Source organism: Urocampus carinirostris, chromosome 15, assembly GCF_059441175.1.
Source record: "Urocampus carinirostris isolate Australia breed hairy pipefish chromosome 15, RoL_Ucar_1.0, whole genome shotgun sequence".
In the NCBI taxonomy this organism is placed as follows: domain Eukaryota; kingdom Metazoa; phylum Chordata; class Actinopteri; order Syngnathiformes; family Syngnathidae; genus Urocampus; species Urocampus carinirostris.
Window position 1 is genome coordinate 20,877,069 of NC_142363.1, and position 19,639 is coordinate 20,896,707.

At 40.6% G+C, this 19,639-nt stretch overlaps 1 protein-coding gene and 1 long non-coding RNA gene across 6 annotated transcripts in view; one reads left to right on the forward strand and one right to left on the reverse strand.

The window, feature by feature from the left end:
* grhl1 (grainyhead-like transcription factor 1) overlaps positions 1-9,878 on the forward strand; it is a 33,225-nt gene extending 23,347 nt beyond the window's left edge. For all 4 annotated transcript variants that reach the window (XM_088353684.1, XM_088353685.1, XM_088353686.1 and 1 more), the window contains exons 14-16: positions 1,510-1,595; positions 3,894-3,958; positions 7,439-9,878. In XM_088353684.1, coding sequence (XP_088209810.1) covers positions 1,510-1,595; positions 3,894-3,958; positions 7,439-7,553 — 266 coding nt within the window. In that variant the 3' untranslated portion in view covers positions 7,554-9,878. The remainder of the gene's footprint in view (positions 1-1,509; positions 1,596-3,893; positions 3,959-7,438) is intronic.
* LOC148351803 (uncharacterized) overlaps positions 2,977-19,639 on the reverse strand; it is a 45,771-nt gene continuing 29,108 nt past the window's right edge. For both annotated transcript variants that reach the window (XR_015852797.1, XR_015852798.1), the window contains 2 exons: positions 4,028-4,374; positions 2,977-3,937 (listed from right to left, as the gene is read on the reverse strand). This is a non-coding gene — a long non-coding RNA (uncharacterized LOC148351803). The remainder of the gene's footprint in view (positions 3,938-4,027; positions 4,375-19,639) is intronic.

A 19,639-nucleotide genomic window follows, 5' to 3' on the forward strand; every position in this document is an offset into this window, starting at 1 on the left:
TCAAAGAACAGCAACATGCAAATTCTTTTTGCAGGTGTCCAATATACAAAACAAAATCAATGTATTAACTACCTTTTTTTCGGTGACGTAACGTCTGTGAATCTTATCATAAATTTTCCGCTTCGCAACCCTAACCACCACACAAAAATATCATAACATAAAGGGGATCTGATGTAATATTCGTTTTGACTCAGTTCCCTGCAAAAAGACTAGTTAGAAAAAGATCAAATGAAAAGTTGTCTGATATTTTTTCCGTCTACTTTTTTCAATTCTCAACATTTTTTTTACTTAAATAAGGAAAATTAGCTTCCACTTCATATAAGTTTATGTTGTTCACAAATACAATTTTTGATTTGATTAAATATTATGTATTCTTATTTATTGCATTACTACACAAAATGCTTTTAAAAAGTTACAATTAGCCCCCAAAAAAAAACGATAACTAAAAAGAGAAAAAAACATAACTTCAAACAGAACACACATATATATATATAATCTCCATTATCTGGACCGCTTATTCTCAGTAGGGTCGCGGGGGTGCCGGAGCCCATCCCAGCTATCTTTGGGCAGTGGGCAGGGGATACCCTGAACTGGTTGCCAGCCAATTGCAGGGCACAAGGGGACAAACAACTCACATGCTCATTCACACAAAGAGACAATTTGGACCGGCCAATTAACCTGACAGCATGTTTTTTGAATGTGGGAGGGAATAGGAGTGCTCGGAAGAAACCCACACAGGTATGGGGAGAATGTGCAAACTTCACACAGGAAGGTTCGATCTCATGACCTCAGAACTGTGCCGCACACGCGCTAACCACTGCGCTGCCGTGCTGCCCTAATATAGTTATGTGTATAATTTTATTTATTTATTTATTTTTAATTTCTCTCAAAGAGTACCCATCCCATACATCAATCTTCTTTGAGAGCAGGTTGCAAATCATATTTACTAATGGTATCAGTATGTGGTATTGATAGGAGTTTGGTTTCATCTGCTCTAATGCTCCAACTTCCTTTTATAGAATTCATTGATTTAAAATGGTAAAAAAATGTATCTTTGACTAAATTATATTTTGCAAAAAAATAAACAAATGTTTTACTTCTCTTGATTTGAAAATACATTCTGAAAACTTAGCTGAAACTAGGAAAATGATTGTGATAACCCCAAATTGAACAATAGACAGATACTATTCAAGTTATGTCTTGATTTACTGTACAGTCGACCCGTGTTACTCATCCAGCCATCGCCAAAAATAGATGAATAAACTGTGACTAGCTATGCTGCAAAAGCACTAAACAACGCTGCTACATTTAACTGGGTTCTGTTGGTGGTCGAGGTTGAAAGTATCTGTCAATTCACTTGAAAGATAAAACCTGTGTCTCATGGCCATGAACAGTGTCCTGAGACAAAAAACCCTCGAGCTGACTCGTTGACAATCAGCCTAATAAAAATATTTGACGTCTATAGCCGTCTTTGGCACTCATGGATGTCTTTGTTTGTGTCCACTGCAGTTCTGTTATACGTTCGCAAGGAGACGGAGGAGGTGTTTGATGCTGTCATGTTGAAGAACCCCACACTAAAAGGCCTGGTGGACGCTGTAAGTTTATATATACACTTACATATATACTGTGGTCACATTTTAGACGAAACAAGAGAATTTCGAGGTTTTGTTTTTTGCCAGAAAAATCTGGTTCGCTATACAAAGGAGCAGTCCCAGAGGCTACCTCTAGAGACTGCTCACCCCTATCCAGCCAGTTCCAGTTTGCATATGCAAACTACTAAATGATTAAAAAAAAAAATGGATTAATTTTTTGTGTGTTCATGTTCACGAATCCCTTGACGTTTGGGTTGTCGGGGCACTACTTCCTGTGGTGTGTCCTGGTGGCGCCCATCACTTTCCAGGCGTTTTTTTGGGGGGTAGGGCTCTAGGGCTGCACGATTTTCTGATTGTGATTTTTCAGAGCAGTATCGCAAGTTTGATGCGAATTTCGATTTTAAAAGAAAAGGGAATTTTCTGTGCTATGTTTTTTTTGGGGGGTGAGTACCACATGCTCTAAATATGAACTTGCACAGAGGCTCACACATGATTGTGTGGCATGCAAAGTTTGCCTCGCCTTTATTGGTTAGTGCCTTTAAAACTTGCCTCTGATTGGATTTAACAGCGCCGTCCAAACTGTCACAATTCTGGTTGGCCAAACACTCCTTCACTCAAATTATAAAGGGAACTATAAATCCTTGTTAAAAAAAAAAAGTAGTGTCTCGCGATTACACAATCTCACTACGTCACATCACAATGTCGATGAGATTTCAATTAATCGTGCAGGACCTGGGTTCACTCCACATAAATCGGAAAGGACTGGTTTCCATGCTTACCAGTAGCAGGAGAAGCCTCCTAATCTGATGCAGATGCAGCTACTTCATCATCTGGCTTCATCTAGCTCTTCAGAGGTGAAGACGGACCTTGGCATTGACGGGCAGCAGCGTGTGACAGTACTGATATAAGATCTCAAATCACTGGCGGAAAAAATATTTAGTTCCTAAATTTTGAGTATGACATCGTACATTGCATCAGTTGTGGCTTTCATAGAATTGTTGAAAAACAAAATTTTGCTGCAATGACGATACATCCTTTGCTTTTATGACGTATTCAATGCTTTTTGTCAGGTACCATGAGTTTTATGTATTTTCGTATTAAAATACTGTATGTTCATTTAAAGTTACAGTAACTTTTATTTTAAGTGTACAGTAAGTACTTACAACAGTATCTCGATATCATACCTGTCAACTTCCGCCAATTGCTTCCCTTATTAATAGTTACAATTCCTCTAATCAAGCAGTAATGAACATTAGATTTGGATTCAGAATATTTGTTGTCATTGTCAAAGACCAACAAAACTTCCTTATTCATTTATTTATTCATAATTTTAAAAAGAAATACAAAATTCACAGAGTAAATATCCCTAAGACCCAATATGAATATCAAACGTGCAAACATGGTACCGTAAAAACTTAAAAGAAGCATGATCAGTCAACTGGGCGGCATTAGCTCAGGGGGTAGAGTCCTCATCTTCCTATCAAGAGGTCGCAGGTTCGATTCCGACTCATCCGAGTTATATGGCATGGCTGACTCCTTATTAGTGTGTGAGTGTGAATGGGTAACTGTGAAGCAAATTGTAAAGTGCTTTGAAAGGTCTTCATTGACTTGAAATCTAAATGCAGTAGTATAGTCAAGTCATGTTTATTTGTATAGCCCTTAATCACAAAGACTATTATTACACCATCCCCCTGATCTAAAACCTACATGAGGGCAAGGAAAACCTCAAAAACCTCAACATGTGGAAAATGAAGAAATCTTGAAAAGGGACTGCACAAGTCCCATTGTTTCCGACCGTCATCTTTCTCTCAAACACAATGTGGCAACTATTTACTCACAGCAAGACAGACTATGCAGGATACCACAACCATATTAGCAAGCTACGACGACTTATCGTATGCTACCAGTGGCAAGTGCTCATAATACTCTCGCATTTTAATTCGTTAATATCATTATATACATCTTTATTATTGTATTTTTTACGTTTAATTACTATTTCAATGTGTTTTTAGTGATCCGGAAGATGTGTTTTATAGCCTTTCAGGGTTGACTTAAATGCTTTTGGGCATACAGGAACCGATCAGTTAGTTTTCAATTATTTGATATCGGGAAAATTTGCTCTCGTATGTAGAGGTACCACAGTATAGATGAACTCAGGGACCTTTCCGTGTAATGAGCGGCAGATGGAGACCTCTCTGGCTGGACATAGCGGCTAAATGAGCTGTGACGGGACGCCCACCTGGCCCGATCGGACGCTTTTAAGGAAATATGACACGGATGTCTCTTTTTTTCTTTTTCCAGATTTCGGAGAAATACGACTTGCCGTTGGACAAGGTTGGAAAAGTCTACAAGAAGTGCAAGAAAGGGTGCGTATGAGTCACCAAAGGCAAACCTGAATTACCAGTCTTTTGTTTTTGTGGTGTTTTCTCACTCACGTCAAACATGGAGTAGGACTTCCTGTTGCGGGAGCTTTCGTTTTCCAATTGCAGTTGAAGCAGGAAGCTTGTTGTCACATAAAAATACATATAATAAAAAATTTAAAGTAGTACGTCTACACAAGAGATGGGCAAACTGAATGTCAGGACCAGAACAGGAAGCGGAACCCACTCGCGTAACGTTACTCACAGTTTGTTGGGGAGAGGAGAAAGAAGCGCACACACGATCCGGAGATCGTCGGTCGCGGGATGTAGATTGCTCGGAACGCGGGAGTGATCAAACTCAAACAGATCGTGGCGAGAGCAAAACAGGAGCAAAAGCACAGGAAAAACGGAGATTCACAGGGCTTGGCAAAACAAGAGCAAAAACACAGGAAAAAAACGGGAGATTCTCAGGGCTTGACGTGTCAAAACAGAGTTTCGCAGACGCCCTGACCAAAGGCGACTCACAGGACAGCGTTTAAGTAGTCACAGGGAGCAATCTGTCAACGAGTTTCAGCTGTGTCCATGGGCAGGGCCAATTGAGCGCCCTGGCAACCGTGACAGAAGCTGGTGCCCCACGGTCGGGGCCAATTGGGCGCATGGTAACCGTGACACTGAATGAGTGACGGGCTCCATTGGGTTAACAAAGCTTGGCCAAGGGGCCAGTTTTCTGATTTATGAGTAAATATACACACAGACATCTACCTGTTATATATATATATAATTTCTTTTCCCTCTCCAATCGATTAGCCTCGTCAAATTATTTTTTGAATCAATCTTAATTTAAGCTAAAAAAATATATTTAAGGTTCCTGTTTCAAACACTAAATTTGATAGTTTTTTGGTATGAGTCGTTGATTTTTTGTTGTTTTTGTAGTTTTACTGTAAATACATTTTTGTAGTATTTCTGTAGTGCTATTTTTTTTAATATTTCTGTAGTACTGTTGTAGTGTAACTGGGGATGTATTTCTGCAGTGCTATTTTGTAGTTTTTGCATACCAGTATTTTGTCATATTTCTCTTTTATGATTTTTGTAGTACAAAAGTCAATTCCATTGAAGTTGGGAAAAAGTTTAAAATGTCAGTAAAATTAGAATAGAATGACTTGCAAACCTTTTCTAACCCATATTTAAATGAATACACCACAAAGACAAGATTATCCATGTTCAAACTCATAAACTTTATTTCCATAAGCAAATAATGATAAACTTAGAATTTTATAATTGCAACAAGTGCCAAAGTAGTTGGGAAAGGGGCTTCTTCACCATTGTGTTACATCACCTTTCCTTTTAATAACACTCAATAAACGTTTAGGAAGTGAGGAGACTAGTTGTTGAATCGTTGATAGTGGAATCCTTTCCCATTCTTGCTTTATGTACAGCTTCAGCTGTTCAACAGTCCGGGGTCTCCTTTGTCTTATTCTGCGCTTTATAATGCGCCACACATTTTCAATGGGAGACAGGTCAGGACTGCAGGCAGGCCAGTCAAGCACCCGCACCCTCTTACTACGAAGCCACGCTGTCGTGAGACGTGCAGTGTGTGGCTTGGCATTATCCTGCTGGAAGAAGCAAGGGCGCCCATGGTAAAGATTCTGTTTGGATGGCAACATACTTTGTTCCAAAACCTGAATGTACTTTTCTGCATTAATGGTGCCTTCACAGATGTGCAGGTTACCCATTCCTTGGCCACTCATGCACCCCCATACCATCACAGATGCTGGCTTTTGCACTTTGCGTGCATAACAGTCTGGGTGGTTCTGTTCTTCTTTGGACCGGAGGACACGACGTCCACAATTTCCAAACACAATTTGGAAAACTGACTCATCAGACCACAGAACACTTTTCCACTTTGTATCAGTCCATTTTAGATGGGCTCGGGCCCAGAGAACCCTGCGGCGTTTCTGGATGTTGTTGATGAATGGCTTACGCTTTGCAACATAAAGTTTTAACCCACACTTACGGATATAGCGTCGAACTGTATTGACTGACAGTGGTTTTCCAAAGTGTTCCTGAGCCCATGTGGTGATGTCCTTTACACATTGATGTCGGTTCTTAATGCAGTACCGCTTGAGGGCTCGGAGGTCACGGGCATTCAATAATGGTTTACGGCCATGCCGTTTACGCACAGTGATTTCTCCAGATTCCCTGAACCTTTTCACAATATTATGGACTGTAGATGATGATATCCCTAAATTCCTTGCAATTGTACTTTGAGGAATGTTGTTTTTAAACTGTTCAACAATTTGCCCACGCAGTTGTTCACAAAGAGGTGAACCTCGCCCCATCCTTGCATGTGAATGACTTAGCTTGTTCGGGTCTCCCTTTTTTATACCCAGTAACAACTCTCACCTGTTGCTAATTCATCTGTTCACCTGCAAATAGTTGGTTGATTTCCATTCATCCACTTTCTGAGTAGTTATTGACACCTGTCCCAACTATTTTGGCACGTGTTGCTGTCATCAAATTACAGAGTTGATGATTTTCTCCCAAAACAATAAACTTTATGAGTGAAGACAATAAATATGTTGTCTTTGCTGTGCATTCATTTAAATATGGGTTGAAAAGAATTTGCAATTTACTTGGATCAATTTTTATTTGCAATTAACACACTTTCCCAACTTCATTGGAATTGAGTTTTGTATTTCTGCAGTGGTATTTTTGGAGTATTTTCATAGTAGCCTTTCTGTAGTATTCCTGTAGTAGTAGTTTCTTTTCGTAGTCGTAGTATTTTTTTACTATATCTATAGTAGTACTCGGACATATTTCTATATTAGTATTTTTGTCTGTAGTATTACCGGAGATGTATTTTTGTAGTATTTCTATAGTAGCACTATTTTAGTATTTCGGTAGTATTTTTTTAGTATGTCTGTAGTAGTATTTTTTTTTTTTAGTATTTCTGTAGTGTTTTACTGGAGTAGTTTTTCTTTAGTATTTCTGTAGTTGTATTTTTTTAGGACCACTTTAGATGTATTTCTATAGTATTCTGTAGTAGTACTTTTATAGTATTTTTGTAGTAGCATTTCCGCAGTTGTACTTCTGTAGTAATATTTTTGTCATATTTCCGTGGTATTTCTGTTGAATTTTTGTAGTATGGCTGTAGTAGCATTTTTCAGGTAATATTTGTGTCGCAGTATTATAGTATTACTGTAGCAGTATTTTTGTAGTATTTCTCTTTTCAAAATCGGAGCAAAACATTATATTAGTTCGCCGTTTTCCAGCACTCACTTTGATATTTAGTTTTGTGGTACTTTTATAGTATTTTTTGTAGTAGACACACTTAGGGACAACGGGAAACAACTGCATTTTTTTAATTTAGCTATACTTTATTCACTATTATGTATGATATATATAATCCTTATATTTTTATCAATTTTCATTTGGCGGGCCATATTTTGCCCACCCCTGGCTAAAAACCTTTTTTCTCTTTTGCAGTATTCTTGTGCACATGGACGACAACATCATCAAGCATTACTCCAACGAAGACACCTTTCAGATCTCCATGGAGGAATTGGGGGGCGTGTACAAGCTCACCCTCACTGAAATCTGATTGGACGCCACACGAGGAGGCGGGGACAAAAGGAGGATGAAGGGTTTACACTGTGCATCGATGACGGACTTGTAACAAAATGGTATTTAACAAGCCATATAGCTCTTAACGTGCCTTATCGTTGGAATGTCACGAGGTTTGTATTGTTTCCTCCCGTGTTTGTTTTTGTACAAAGCTTCCGTGGTGCTGCTATACCTCATTTCCGATTGCGAAAAAAAAACAAAAGCACATCCTAATCAAGCCATAGCACTGATGATTACAACCAGTTGTAATTATTAGTTACCGTACTGCTCTTGAAATGAGCGCAACGTTGGAGAAAACGTGTTCGTTTCAAAAAATAAACATAGCAGTATTTAGCATTGTAAGTTATATCATTAGGGTAGACACGTTTAGATTAGACTAAACCACTTGTTGTTTGAGAGTGAAATGGCTTAATTTTCTCTTTATTATGAATTTATTCTTCGCCTGCGCAGTTACACTAAAATGCAAGTTTGAAGGGAAGATTTTTTGGAAGGCTAAAATGATGACTTACCGTAATTTCCGTACTATAAGCCACACCTGACCACAAGCCGCTCTGAATACATTTTTAAAGAAAAAAACATGTTGTACATACTGTATTTATTTGCGTATAACACGCACTGGCGGATAAAGCGCACCCCTAATTTTTGATTAACCCTTTAACGTTCCGATGGACCGCCAGCGTATTGACAATGTGTATGCAAATCGATTACCCCGCGCAATTGTGCACAATCAGTGTTTGACTTCTGGAAAATAAGGTCAAACATTTACAACTCTTTCACAATGACTAAAAATTGGCTTAGGTCAAACACCAATTGCAGAGGTTTAGAGGTGCATAGTGGTCGTTTCCAAATGACTTTTGGAAGCACCATGACATACCTTGGGAAAAATGTGTAAAATACAATATTTAGTGTTTCAGATAGTGATCAAATTTGACCTGGGAGAATAAAAACCTTCTATTTCTGTGTTTTCCAACAGTTACTCAATATTAGCACTTGCGGTGATTATTCCAGTTTGGGACAAAAACTTGAGTGTTGACTTTCAAAAAAGACAAACTGTCCATATTCTCCACACAGTTCAAGAACAGCATTCAATTTATTTTGGGTAGGTCTTGGATTGAGATTTGAGGCTAATTTTACAGGATTGTTAAGGGGTTAAAATTTTCAAACTTTGCGGTCGGAAGCAACGGGAATCGAACCCAAAACGTGGCCTTGAGTTTGATCCTAAACACGCTACTACCAGTGGTTTAGATGATTTATGAAGAGGCAGTAGATTTTATCTCATTGTCACAATATCGGAAACAAATGTTAATTTTGCTGTGCTATAGATGACGTATGAAAAGGCATGATATTTTATCCCATCATCACCCTATTTTTCATCTTGTGCATTTCACGTTTAACATTCGTCTCTGGTACTGCGACTAAAACAAGTGTGATCATAAGATGAAACCTTCCACTTTTTCAACTGTCATGTACTCTCTTACTGCCGTGACCCAGGTTCTATTCCCTTTGCGTCCAATGTTTTGCGGTTGTGGTCAGAGATAGGTATCCACTGATCCATCTAAACCTTGCGTATATTGCGCGTTCAGACTTCTTTCCTAGGTAAAAAAAAATTCTACACGAAAAAAATCCAGTACATGACATATTCGTACAAAAAAGACTGCACACACAAGAGTTTTTAAAGTTTTCATAACAAAAAGTAGCACTGCTAAAAAGACAGCAGTAAGACAGCAGTAAGACAGCGCTAACGGGGCTGGTACCAACTCCTATGTTTTTTGATTCGCAGTTGTGATTTGCGCCTTCTTCTACACCTCTCTCACTCTTAGCTTTTCTAAATGAGCGCCCCCTGGCGGCCGTTTCAAAAATGCATACATTAGCCACATCTCTGTATAAGGCGCAGGGATGAACTCGTGTGACAAATATTACGGGTTATAGTCCGGAAATGATAGTCGTCATGTATAGTCTCCAAGCTGTGTTCTGCACGTGCAATATGATATTTTGATCCAGGAAAAACATACGTAGCATGAAAACATACAGAGAACATGCTTCCGATATCTCGTCTCCTTGTATCGCACTACTTGTGTATATATTTATTTTTAAGAAAAAGGTTGCGGGTGTTTTTTTTCCCCCTTGCTTTATATATATATCCAGATGTATATCACGCCTAATATAATGTTTTTTTATGGATTTACTGTTACAATGCCTGTCAGGGAAAGAGACATTTCTCATTTTAAATATCGACTTCTGCTTTTATTTTGTAAAAAGTCGACTGCACGAAAGCGCTCAATAAAAGCTCGTTTGTGCCGAAGTCTTTGTGTCTTTGAGTCGTGTGACGAATGTGTCTTTGTTACCAACAGTGCGTGTTCAGATGTGCTGTAGTGGTGGGCCATACTGGAAATTTTAGCATCGATCCAGGCAATTAAATAATTGGTGGGATCGATCGATACGATACCAATACCTTTTTCTTTTTATATTTATGAAAACATACCAGAAAGACTTGAGGCACTAAATAACTTAAATTGATACATTTCTATTACACCTGTCAAGATAATTAAACCGGCAATGTAATACAATGGTTGAACTTTTTCATGGTTTTGTGTAAATTTGTGGTGTTGCCACAGTAGCAGACCGCTTTACCACACTGATGACACCTGGCATTGTTCTTTTCTGTTGTTAAAAAAAGTCCACATTGTGTTGTGCTTCCTGTTTGCCTCTGTCATTTTTACTTTCTGGTGGGGGTGGGATGAGAGGTAAGATTGGGCCTAAAAATCCCGACCAACCTGATACTGTCCCTTGGGTATAAAAGCCCAAACCAGCCCGAGCCTGACCAATTAAGTTCATTTGAAGGACCGAGCCCGAAGGGAACACAAATGTTCATATTTTATCTGACTCGAGAAGGGTAATTTTGGCAGACTCTAGGTCTAACAATGCCACCAAGCGCACCGCCTTGCACACGTGCCATTTAGCATGCATGCTGTGCTGCGAAGATTGTCCACAGAGAAAAAGAAACAAAAGACAATGATGGGTGGATTAAAAAAAATGTTTAAACCGGTGGCAAAGGAGAGAGACCCAGCCCGAACCTGAACATCATGATTGACATTTTAGACCCGACGCAAATTTCAGGCCGGGCCAAAACTGTCACCTCTAGGGTCGCCACATACATTTGTCCCTCTCTTATGCTGGAAGGCAGGATGCTGCAGCAGGCCGGGTAGGAAGAGGTGCTAAAAGTGTGCCAGTCAGTCTTACAATCAGACATAAATTCATAAGAGAGGCCAAGGGGCTGGGTGAGAGAGAATGGCTGAAGGTGTTGGGCAAGAGCGAAAAAGTGGACGAGGCTAATCATAATGGCCAGCTATCTTCATGTCAGTGAGTGAGGCATCAATCCCATGACACTAGTACAAATCCGATCCAAGTCCTTGCTAAGTATCAATAATATCGATATTTGGATCGGTCCACCCACCGCTAATGTGCATGAACAGATGTCATACACGGGCAAAGGCTCAACATTGTGGGGGGTGTTTCAGGAAGCATGCACGGGTGCTGAGACCACCTGGATGCCGTTTCCTGCGCCGGCCCTTTAAGAATTATTCTTTGTGAAGGCTCGCTTAAGCTGTGCAGGGTATGAATAATAAATGCATAGCAATGCAAATATGCTCTCGAGAGGATAGGAATCACATTACCGCCATTTATAATGTTTACAAGTCACATTGACCTTCAAAGTCTACACCCCCATGATGAAAAGCTACTTTTCTACGATACGAAAACTTAAATGTGATCTATATTACTATGTTGCAAAAAAATGTCTGCCTTTTATCCTTTCAACTGTTTATCACAGGTTTATCCTTGGAGTGCTGTTGTCCATTCCCGTTGCAACGTTGATATCAATGACAATAAAGACAATTTAATTCAATTTTATATTTTCTGGCAAGACAAAGCTGATATGAACTGATAATTTTGCATTATTATTAACTCGGGGTCACCAATGTGGTAGCTGTTAGCAGCAAGTTGGCACCAAATTGGCATTTTGTTACATATGCACTTAATCTATTTCCTATTGTGGTTCAGAAAGTGTAGTGTATTGTTATAACATAGTAACAACATAGTAATAACAATAACATGATACACAATTTTAGATATTGAATTGAATTGTCTTAAATGTCATTGAAACATTGCATCCAGAGAGATTCGACATGGCACTTTGAGGAAACATTTAATAAAGTAAAGTAAAAAAAAAAAAAAAAAGATAAAAGACATATGCACATTAAACTGATGGCTCTATATTTAGAGTAACAATGTGTGTTATTCAGCGCCCCCTAGTGATTTAGGATCTAGTATCAGCATTGTCACACACATATGCCCATCAATGCTGAGGTCTGGCTCATCTCTGAACAGCGCCTTACACTGAAAACCCAACGGCGGCCAGATGATGAAAGTGCTGTATCTGGGACAGATCACAAGGCTTTCACGACTGCTGGTAACTATGGAAACCAGTAATATCTGTTTCATATGGGGGAGCAACCCTCTGTCCTAAAAAAACGGCATGGAGAGGGACGGGGGCCGCCAGGCTGTATATGCACAAGACACACCACAGGAAGTGGTGCCTTATCGATTCCGGCAGTTAAGGAATCCGTGAACTGTGAAGTGGTAATAAAACGTATAGGAGGTAGCGCGCTCATCTTGTGATCAAGAGATCGCAGGTTCGATTCCCGGCTCCTCCATGTTATATGTCGAAGTGTCCTTGGGCAAGACACTGAATCCCTAATGCCCCCAACAAATCAGGTTGGCTCCTGCATGGCTGCTATTGGTGTGTGAGTGTGTCTGTGAATGGGTAAGTGTGAAGCACATTGTAAAGCGCTTTGGTGAGGTCTCCATTGACTTGAAAAGCGCTTTATAAAGGCAGACCATTTACCATTCTACATCGAGAGATCTGCATTTATTTTACATAACGTGAGCCTGACCTAAAGGGGGCTGACATATGTTTGTCATCTTGCTGCTACGGGTAAAAAAAAACGTGCAAAAGGCTGGATAAAAAAAAAAAATACAAGAAAAATGGTTCAGTTTAGTCACGTCGAGTCTCTGTATTTTGTATTAATCTTTGTGCTTTTTAGGCTGCACAACAATACAGAAGCATGTAGTGGTCAAAAAACACACTGTCCCTTTAGAGACGGTCTTAAATATTTTCCGTCATGCCCCCCTAGGAAAAAGAAAACCTCTCGAGCTAATTCTATGCTCTTAAAAATAGTTGAGTTTGGCTATATTTCTTAGGTACATCTCGGCATAACACCTTATCGTGATGGTTAATTTGTGGAGGATGTCTCACTCGGACATCATTTTGGCAGCTACGCGCGACAACCGCATCAAAAAAAAAACAATTTTCCCTCTCCTCTTCTCTCCTCTCGTTGCAGAATTTTCCTCCCTCTAGGATGAAGCCATCTGCTCTCTGTCTTTGACTCTCTCCCTTTCTTTCTCTCCCTGCAGCCATGACGCCAACTTCCCTTGTTTGTCCTCGTTTCACCTCGCACTTCCTCAGCTCCAGAACCGGCAAAGATTTCAGATGTATAAATATACGGAATATTCCGATTTCCCGTGCAAAATCCAGGGATTATTTTTGTCTAGTTATTAAAAAAAAAGTGGTGATCTCGTCTGCTCCGTGTCTGGAGGGTCTGAGTTCAAATCAGGTGGCATCTTCTGCAGTGTGTGTATCGGAATGTTGTTGAGAAGCTTGGGTGGGGATTGTCCTCATCCCTGACCCCCCCCTAAGGACAACAACATTCAAAAATGGACTCATTCTGGGGAGGGCTGCTGGAATGGGTTCAAAATATTGTGTCCTCGATTGCTCTAATGCCATGATGTGACTGAAATATTGGCGCAAATGTAGGTAGGTATGTGGGTAGGTAGATAAATAGGTTGGTAGTTACTGTAGGTAGTTAAAAGGGTGGGCAGCAGGTTGTGTGGTTGGGTTAGGTGGAGGATAGTAGGTAGGTAGGTAGGTGGGCAGGCTGGTTTGTCAGTAGGTATGTATGTAGATTGCGTAGGTAGGTAGGTAGACGTGGGTGTGGGGGGAGTAAATAGGTAGGTAGGTAAGTAAGTAAGTATTGGTGGATGTGTAGGTAGGTATGTAGCTAGGCAGGCTGATTGGTCAATTAGGTTTGTAGGTAAGTAGGCACATAGGTACATAGGTAGGTGGATGTGTAGGTAAGTATGTAGCTAGCACGCTGGTTGGTCAGTAGTTAGGTAGGTAGGTAGATAAATAGGTTGGTAGTTACTGTAGATAGTTAAATGGTTGGGCAGCTGGTTGTGTGGTTGGGTTAGGTGGAGGATAGTAGGTAGGTAGGTAGGTAGGTGGGCAGGCTGGTTTGTCAGTAGGTATGTATGTAGATTGTGTAGGTAGGTAGGTAGGCAGGTAGGTAGGTAGGTAGACGTGGGTGTGGGGGGAGTAAATAGGTAGGTAGCTAAGTAAGTAAGTATTGGAGGATGTGTAGGTAGGTATGTAGCTAGGCAGGCTGATTGGTCAATTAGGTTTGTAGGTAAGTAGGCACGTAGGTACATAGGTAGGTGGATGTGTAGGTAAGTATGTAGCTAGCACGCTGGTTGGTCAGTAGTTAGGTAGGTAGGTAGGTAGGTAGATAAATAGGTTGGTAGTTACTGTAGGTAGTTAAATGGTTGGGCAGCTGGTTGTGTGGTTGGGTTAGGTGGAGGATAGTAGGTAGGTAGGTAGGTAGGTGGGCAGGCTGGTTTGTCAGTAGGTATGTATGTAGATTGCGTAGGTAGGTAAGTAGGTAGGTAGGTGGGTGTGGGGGGAGTAAATAGGTAGGTAGGTAAGTAAGCATTGGTGGATGTGTAGGTAGGTATGTAGCTAGGCAGGCTGATTGGTCAATTAGGTTTGTAGGTAAGTAGGCACATAGGTACATAGGTAGGTGGATGTGTAGGTAAGTATGTAGCTAGCACGCTGGTTGGTCAGTAGTTAGGTAGGTAGGTAGGTAGGTAGGTAGGTAGATAAATAGGTTGGTAGTTACTGTAGGTAGTTAAATGGGTGGGCAGCAGGTTGTGTGGTTGGGTCAGGTGGAGGATAGTAGGTAGGTAGGTAGGTGGGCAGGCTGGTTTGTCAGTAGGTATGTATGTAGATTGCGTAGGTAGGTAGGTAGGTGGGTGTGGGGGGAGTAAATAGGTAGGTAGGTAAGTAAGTAAGTATTGGTGGATGTGTAGGTAGGTATGTAGCTAGGCAGGCTGATTGGTCAATTAGGTTTGTAGGTAAGTAGGCACGTAGTGTCATGTCCTGCACGGTTGTCATGGCGCCCAGCTGGCCCCGCCCCTTGACACCGGCTGACCTGTATTCCCTAATTACTCCTATGGGTACTTAAACGCGCCTTGTGGAACTGCCCTGTGCCAGATGGTTGTTTACCCTTGTTGAAAACCTGTTCGTGCCTGTTTGATACCTGTTTATTCTTGTTGTGCTCGTTGGACTTTGTTGCACTTAAGTGTAACATCCTGAGAGATTCTGTTTAATCCCGTTAAATGCCTAGTCTGTAGTTTTGCCTGCATTTGAGCCTGCTTTGTTTTGTTTTTGGTCCGTTTGTGTGTTGGACAACTTTTCTTTCTCAATTAAAGTGACAGATCGTCTACGCAAATGAGTTCCAACTTCCTGCTTCCCGGTCCGTTTCAAGACAGTCCTGTTCCGTTTCTTGACACGTAGGTACATAGGTAGATGGATGTGTAGGTAAGTATGTAGCTAGCAAGCTGGTTGGTCGGTAGGTAGGTAGGTAGGTAGGTAGGTAGGTAGGTAGGTAGGTAGGTAGGTAGGTAGGTAGGTGAATAGGTTGGTTAGGTACTGTTGGTTAGTTAAATGGGTGGGCAGCTGGTTGTGTGGTTGGGTTAGGTGGAGGATAGTAGGTGGGTAGTAAGGTAGGTAGGTGGGCAGGCTGGTTTGTCAGTAGGAAGGTATGTAGATTGGATAGGTAGGTAGGTAGGTGCGGGGGATAAGTAAGTAGGTAAGTATTTGTGGATGTGTAGGTAGGTATGTAGCTAGGCAGGCTGGTTGGTCAATTAGGTTTGTAGGTTTGTAGGCATGTAGGTACATAGGTAGGTATGTGTGTAGGTAAGTATTTAGCTAACAAGCTAGTTTGTCAGTAGTTAGGTATGTACATTGGATAGGTAAGTAGGTAGGTAAGTAGGTATTGGTGGATGTGTAGGTAGGTATGTAGCTAGGCAGGGGGTTGATCAATTAGGTTTGTAGGTAAGTAGGCAGGTAGGTACATAGGTGGATGTGTAGGGAAGTATGTAGCTTCCAAGCCGGTTGGACAGTAGGTAGATAGGTATGTAGCTAGGCAAGCTGGTTGGTCAATTAGGTTTGTAGGTAAGTAGGCAGGTAGGTACATAGGTAGGTGGATATGTAGGGAAGTATGTAGCTTGCAAGCTGGTTGGTCAGTAGGTAGGTGGGTAGGTGGGCAGATGTACAGGTGGGCAGGCTGGTTTGTCAGTAGGTAGGTATGGAGATTGGATTGGTAGGTGGGTGTGGGTAGGTAGGTAAGTAATTATAGGTTGATGTGTAGGTAGGTATGTAGTTAGGCAGGTTGGTTGGTCAATTAGGTTTGTAGGTAAGTAGGCAGGTAGGTACATAGTTAGGTAGGTGGATGTGTAGGTGAGTATGTAGATAGCAAGTTGGTTGGTCAGTAGGTAGGTAGGTAGGTAGGTAGGTGGGTAGGTAGGTAGGCAGGCTGGTTGGTCAGTAGGCTGGTAGGTAGGTAGGTAGGGAGGCAGGCGGGGATTCCGCTAGGTGAGTGAGTAGGTAGTTAGCTAGGTGGGCAGGTTGGTGTGTCTGTAGGTAGGTAGGTAGGTGGATGTGTGGGTAGGTATGTAGCTAGGCAGGCTGGTTGGTCAGTAGGTAGGTAGGTAGGCAGGCAGGGATTTAGGTAGTTAGGAATTTACATAGGTAGGGATTTGGTTAGGTGGGTGGGTGGATAGGTACAGTAGGTAGGTAGGGGGGCAGGCTGGTTGTCAGTAAGTAGGTAGCTAGGTAGATGGGTAGTTAGGCAGGTAGGTTGTCGGTAAGTTGGGAGGTGGGTAGGTGTGTGTGCTACCTATGTAGGTAGGTAAGTGGATGGGTGGGTAGATAGACAGACAGATTGCTGTATACTATTCATATACAAACATTTTGTCAAAATCAAAACTATACACAGTCTTTGTGTTGCAGCTTTAGACTTCAGTCTGCTCACCTTTGAATGCAAATATATTATCGATGTCATCCAAATGAGTTCTCAACCGTTTCCTGCAGCAATTACAAGCGGCGTCAGACTGACTGCGACTGCCATTTATTTTCGTTTGTTTTTTTGACGCCACACGTCGTCTACGGGTGAGTCACTTTCACGTAAACGCTCCGAGAGGTAGGAAACCGACATGCTTGTTGTGACATAACACAAACTCCTTTTTTTTTTGTCTGTGTGCAATTGAAACAGCAGCAGGGAGGAAAAAAGGACTTTAGTTTGTGATGTCTAAAAAAAAATGGATCATATATAGTAACAATCCCACTCTTCTTTTCAGCCCACAAGAGTAGTCATGTGTCTTTTGTGAAGGCAACGGTTCAATGGGATGGATCTTTGAGGTGAACTTCAGGAGCCGGTGTTCTGAAATTCCTTCCTACCCGTCGAAAACATCCTACCAATACTGATTTTGGTCCCACCTATCACATATGAGCCTTTGAAAGCAATGTGTTAGATGATTAAAATAGGTCACTGAGTCTGTTGTCACATAACAGTTTTCCAGCTATATCAAGTTTATTATTTAATCATCACAGCACTACTTCAATAGTAACATTACTTATTTAGTTCTTATAAATGCACGTATGTTCCGCCATACATTTGAATGAAGTGTTTACTTACTGCATCCTTTCATATCAGTACTTTTCCAGCAAAGGTCTTCCAATGCGTCAGCCTAATCAAATAACCTTCAAAATCCAGCTGCAGTTTTAACAAAAGTCTTTTGTTCATTGAGATCCATTCTGTAAGTTCCCAGAGCCTGTAAAGTTTCATTTTCTGTTTTTTCAAATCCACGCCTTTTTACTAGAAGACAGGGGGAGAAACATTTTCACATGCCTTTTGACTGTTAGAACAATCTCCTGATCAGACCGACCCAGAGTACTCTGTTTTATCATTATTTTGAAACTTTCTAATACATGTACACACTCAACTAAGTTGCATCTATGCAGCTCTATATTTTTAAAGTCCGAAGACTCGGTCTGGTCCAGGAAGTTGGTACGCAGTAAGACATTAAAATGTCCTTTCTGTCACAGACCAGGAACAGAGACGGGACCCAATTGCGTTCGTTTTACTCAGTTTTTGTTAAGAAGGAGAACAGGACTTGCATCTACGATCCGATGATCGTCGGTCACGGGTAGCAGATAGCAGACATGCGGAAGTGGCACTTTTGTGTCGAGCGAGGGTAGTCCTAGACAGCGGTAAAACAGGTCGATGGCCGGGGCGGAGGAGCAAAAATATAGTATTTCTGTTAAAGAATTTTTGTAGGATTGTCGATGCTGCAAGAATTGTTTGTTGTTTATTAAGTAAATAAACTCATTGACACAAATATTCTGCTTTTATTCTACATAGTCTGTCTTGCTGTGAGTAAATAGGTGCCGCTTAGTCTTAGTAAAGCTTAATAAGAGAAATTGAAATACATCATGTAGATGTTAGCATATTTTTGTGGTAATAGTGATGTAGTATTACTGTAGTCCATTTTTATTGTATTTTTTATGTATTTCTGTAGTATTATTGTAGTATTTCTGCAGTAGTATATTTGTAGTAGGAATTTTAAAGGATTTCTGTAGTATTTTTTCAATATTTCTGTTAAAGAATGTTTGTAGTATTGTAGTTGCTGCGAGAATTTTTTGTTGTTTACTAAGTAAATAAACTTTTTTCGACACAAATATTCCGCTTTTATTCTACATATTCTGTCTTGCTGTGAGTAAATAGGTGCCGCTTAGTCTTAGTAAAGCTTGATAAGAAAAATTGCAATAGTTAGTTTAGATGTTAGTTTATTCTTATAGTAATACTGATGTAGTATTTCTGTAGTACATTTTATTATTGTGTTTTTTTGCGGTATTTCCGTAGTATTTCTGCCGTAGTACATTTGTAGTTGGATTTTTTTTTAGTATTGTTGGTACTATTTCCGCAGTAGTATTCATGTAGTATTCCTGCTGTAGTTATTTGTAGTAGGATTTTTGTTACATTTTTGTAATCCAAAGATGTATTTTGTTGTATTTCTGTAATGGGACGTTTCTAATATTATTTGTCAATTTTTGTAGTAGGATTTTAGGGTATTATTGTAGTAGTATTGTTGTAGTTCTCTTTTAGTATATCTGCATTATTATCTTGGCTATTTCCGTAGTTGGATTTTTGTAGTATTACTGTAATATTCTTGTAGTATTCCTGTGCTAGTATTTACGTACTAAAAAGATGCTGCAAGAATTGTTTGTGTAGTTTACTAAGTAAATAAACTAGTTTACACAAATACTCTGTTTTTATTCTACATAGTCTGTCTTGCTGTGAGTAAATAGGTGCAGTGTTGTGTTTGGAAGGTCTTTTATCGTTTAATCAGGGGAATTGCGATCGTTATTAACGAGAGCAACTGATTAAAGTTGACAGGTATATAACACAAACTATAACTATCCTACACTTTTTTCAGTCCTCAAACGCACCAGCATCATACTCTGTAGGGTGGGGGGAGGAGAGGTGTTTACCACCGGGCGCCCGGCAACCCTGCCTCCTGCTCCACAGGTCGCCATGACAACAGACAGCCATCCAGCAAGCGGGATGGCAATCAGTGTCTCCTAGCAGCAGATTGGCTTGAGTGCTTCCCGCTGACCAATCAGGAAGCGGCAGATTGTGGCGGAATGTGTTGTTGTTGTTGCTCACGCGGGGGGGAGGGGCCACGTCTGCTGAGCTCCACAAAGCCGGGATGACGTCATTGCCGCTGCTTACTTAAAGATTTCAGTGGGTGGTGGTCTTTGTTCTTTGTTTACGGAAGTTGGGGGATAAATAAGAGCCACGCTGGGAGGATTTTAACAATAAGATTCAC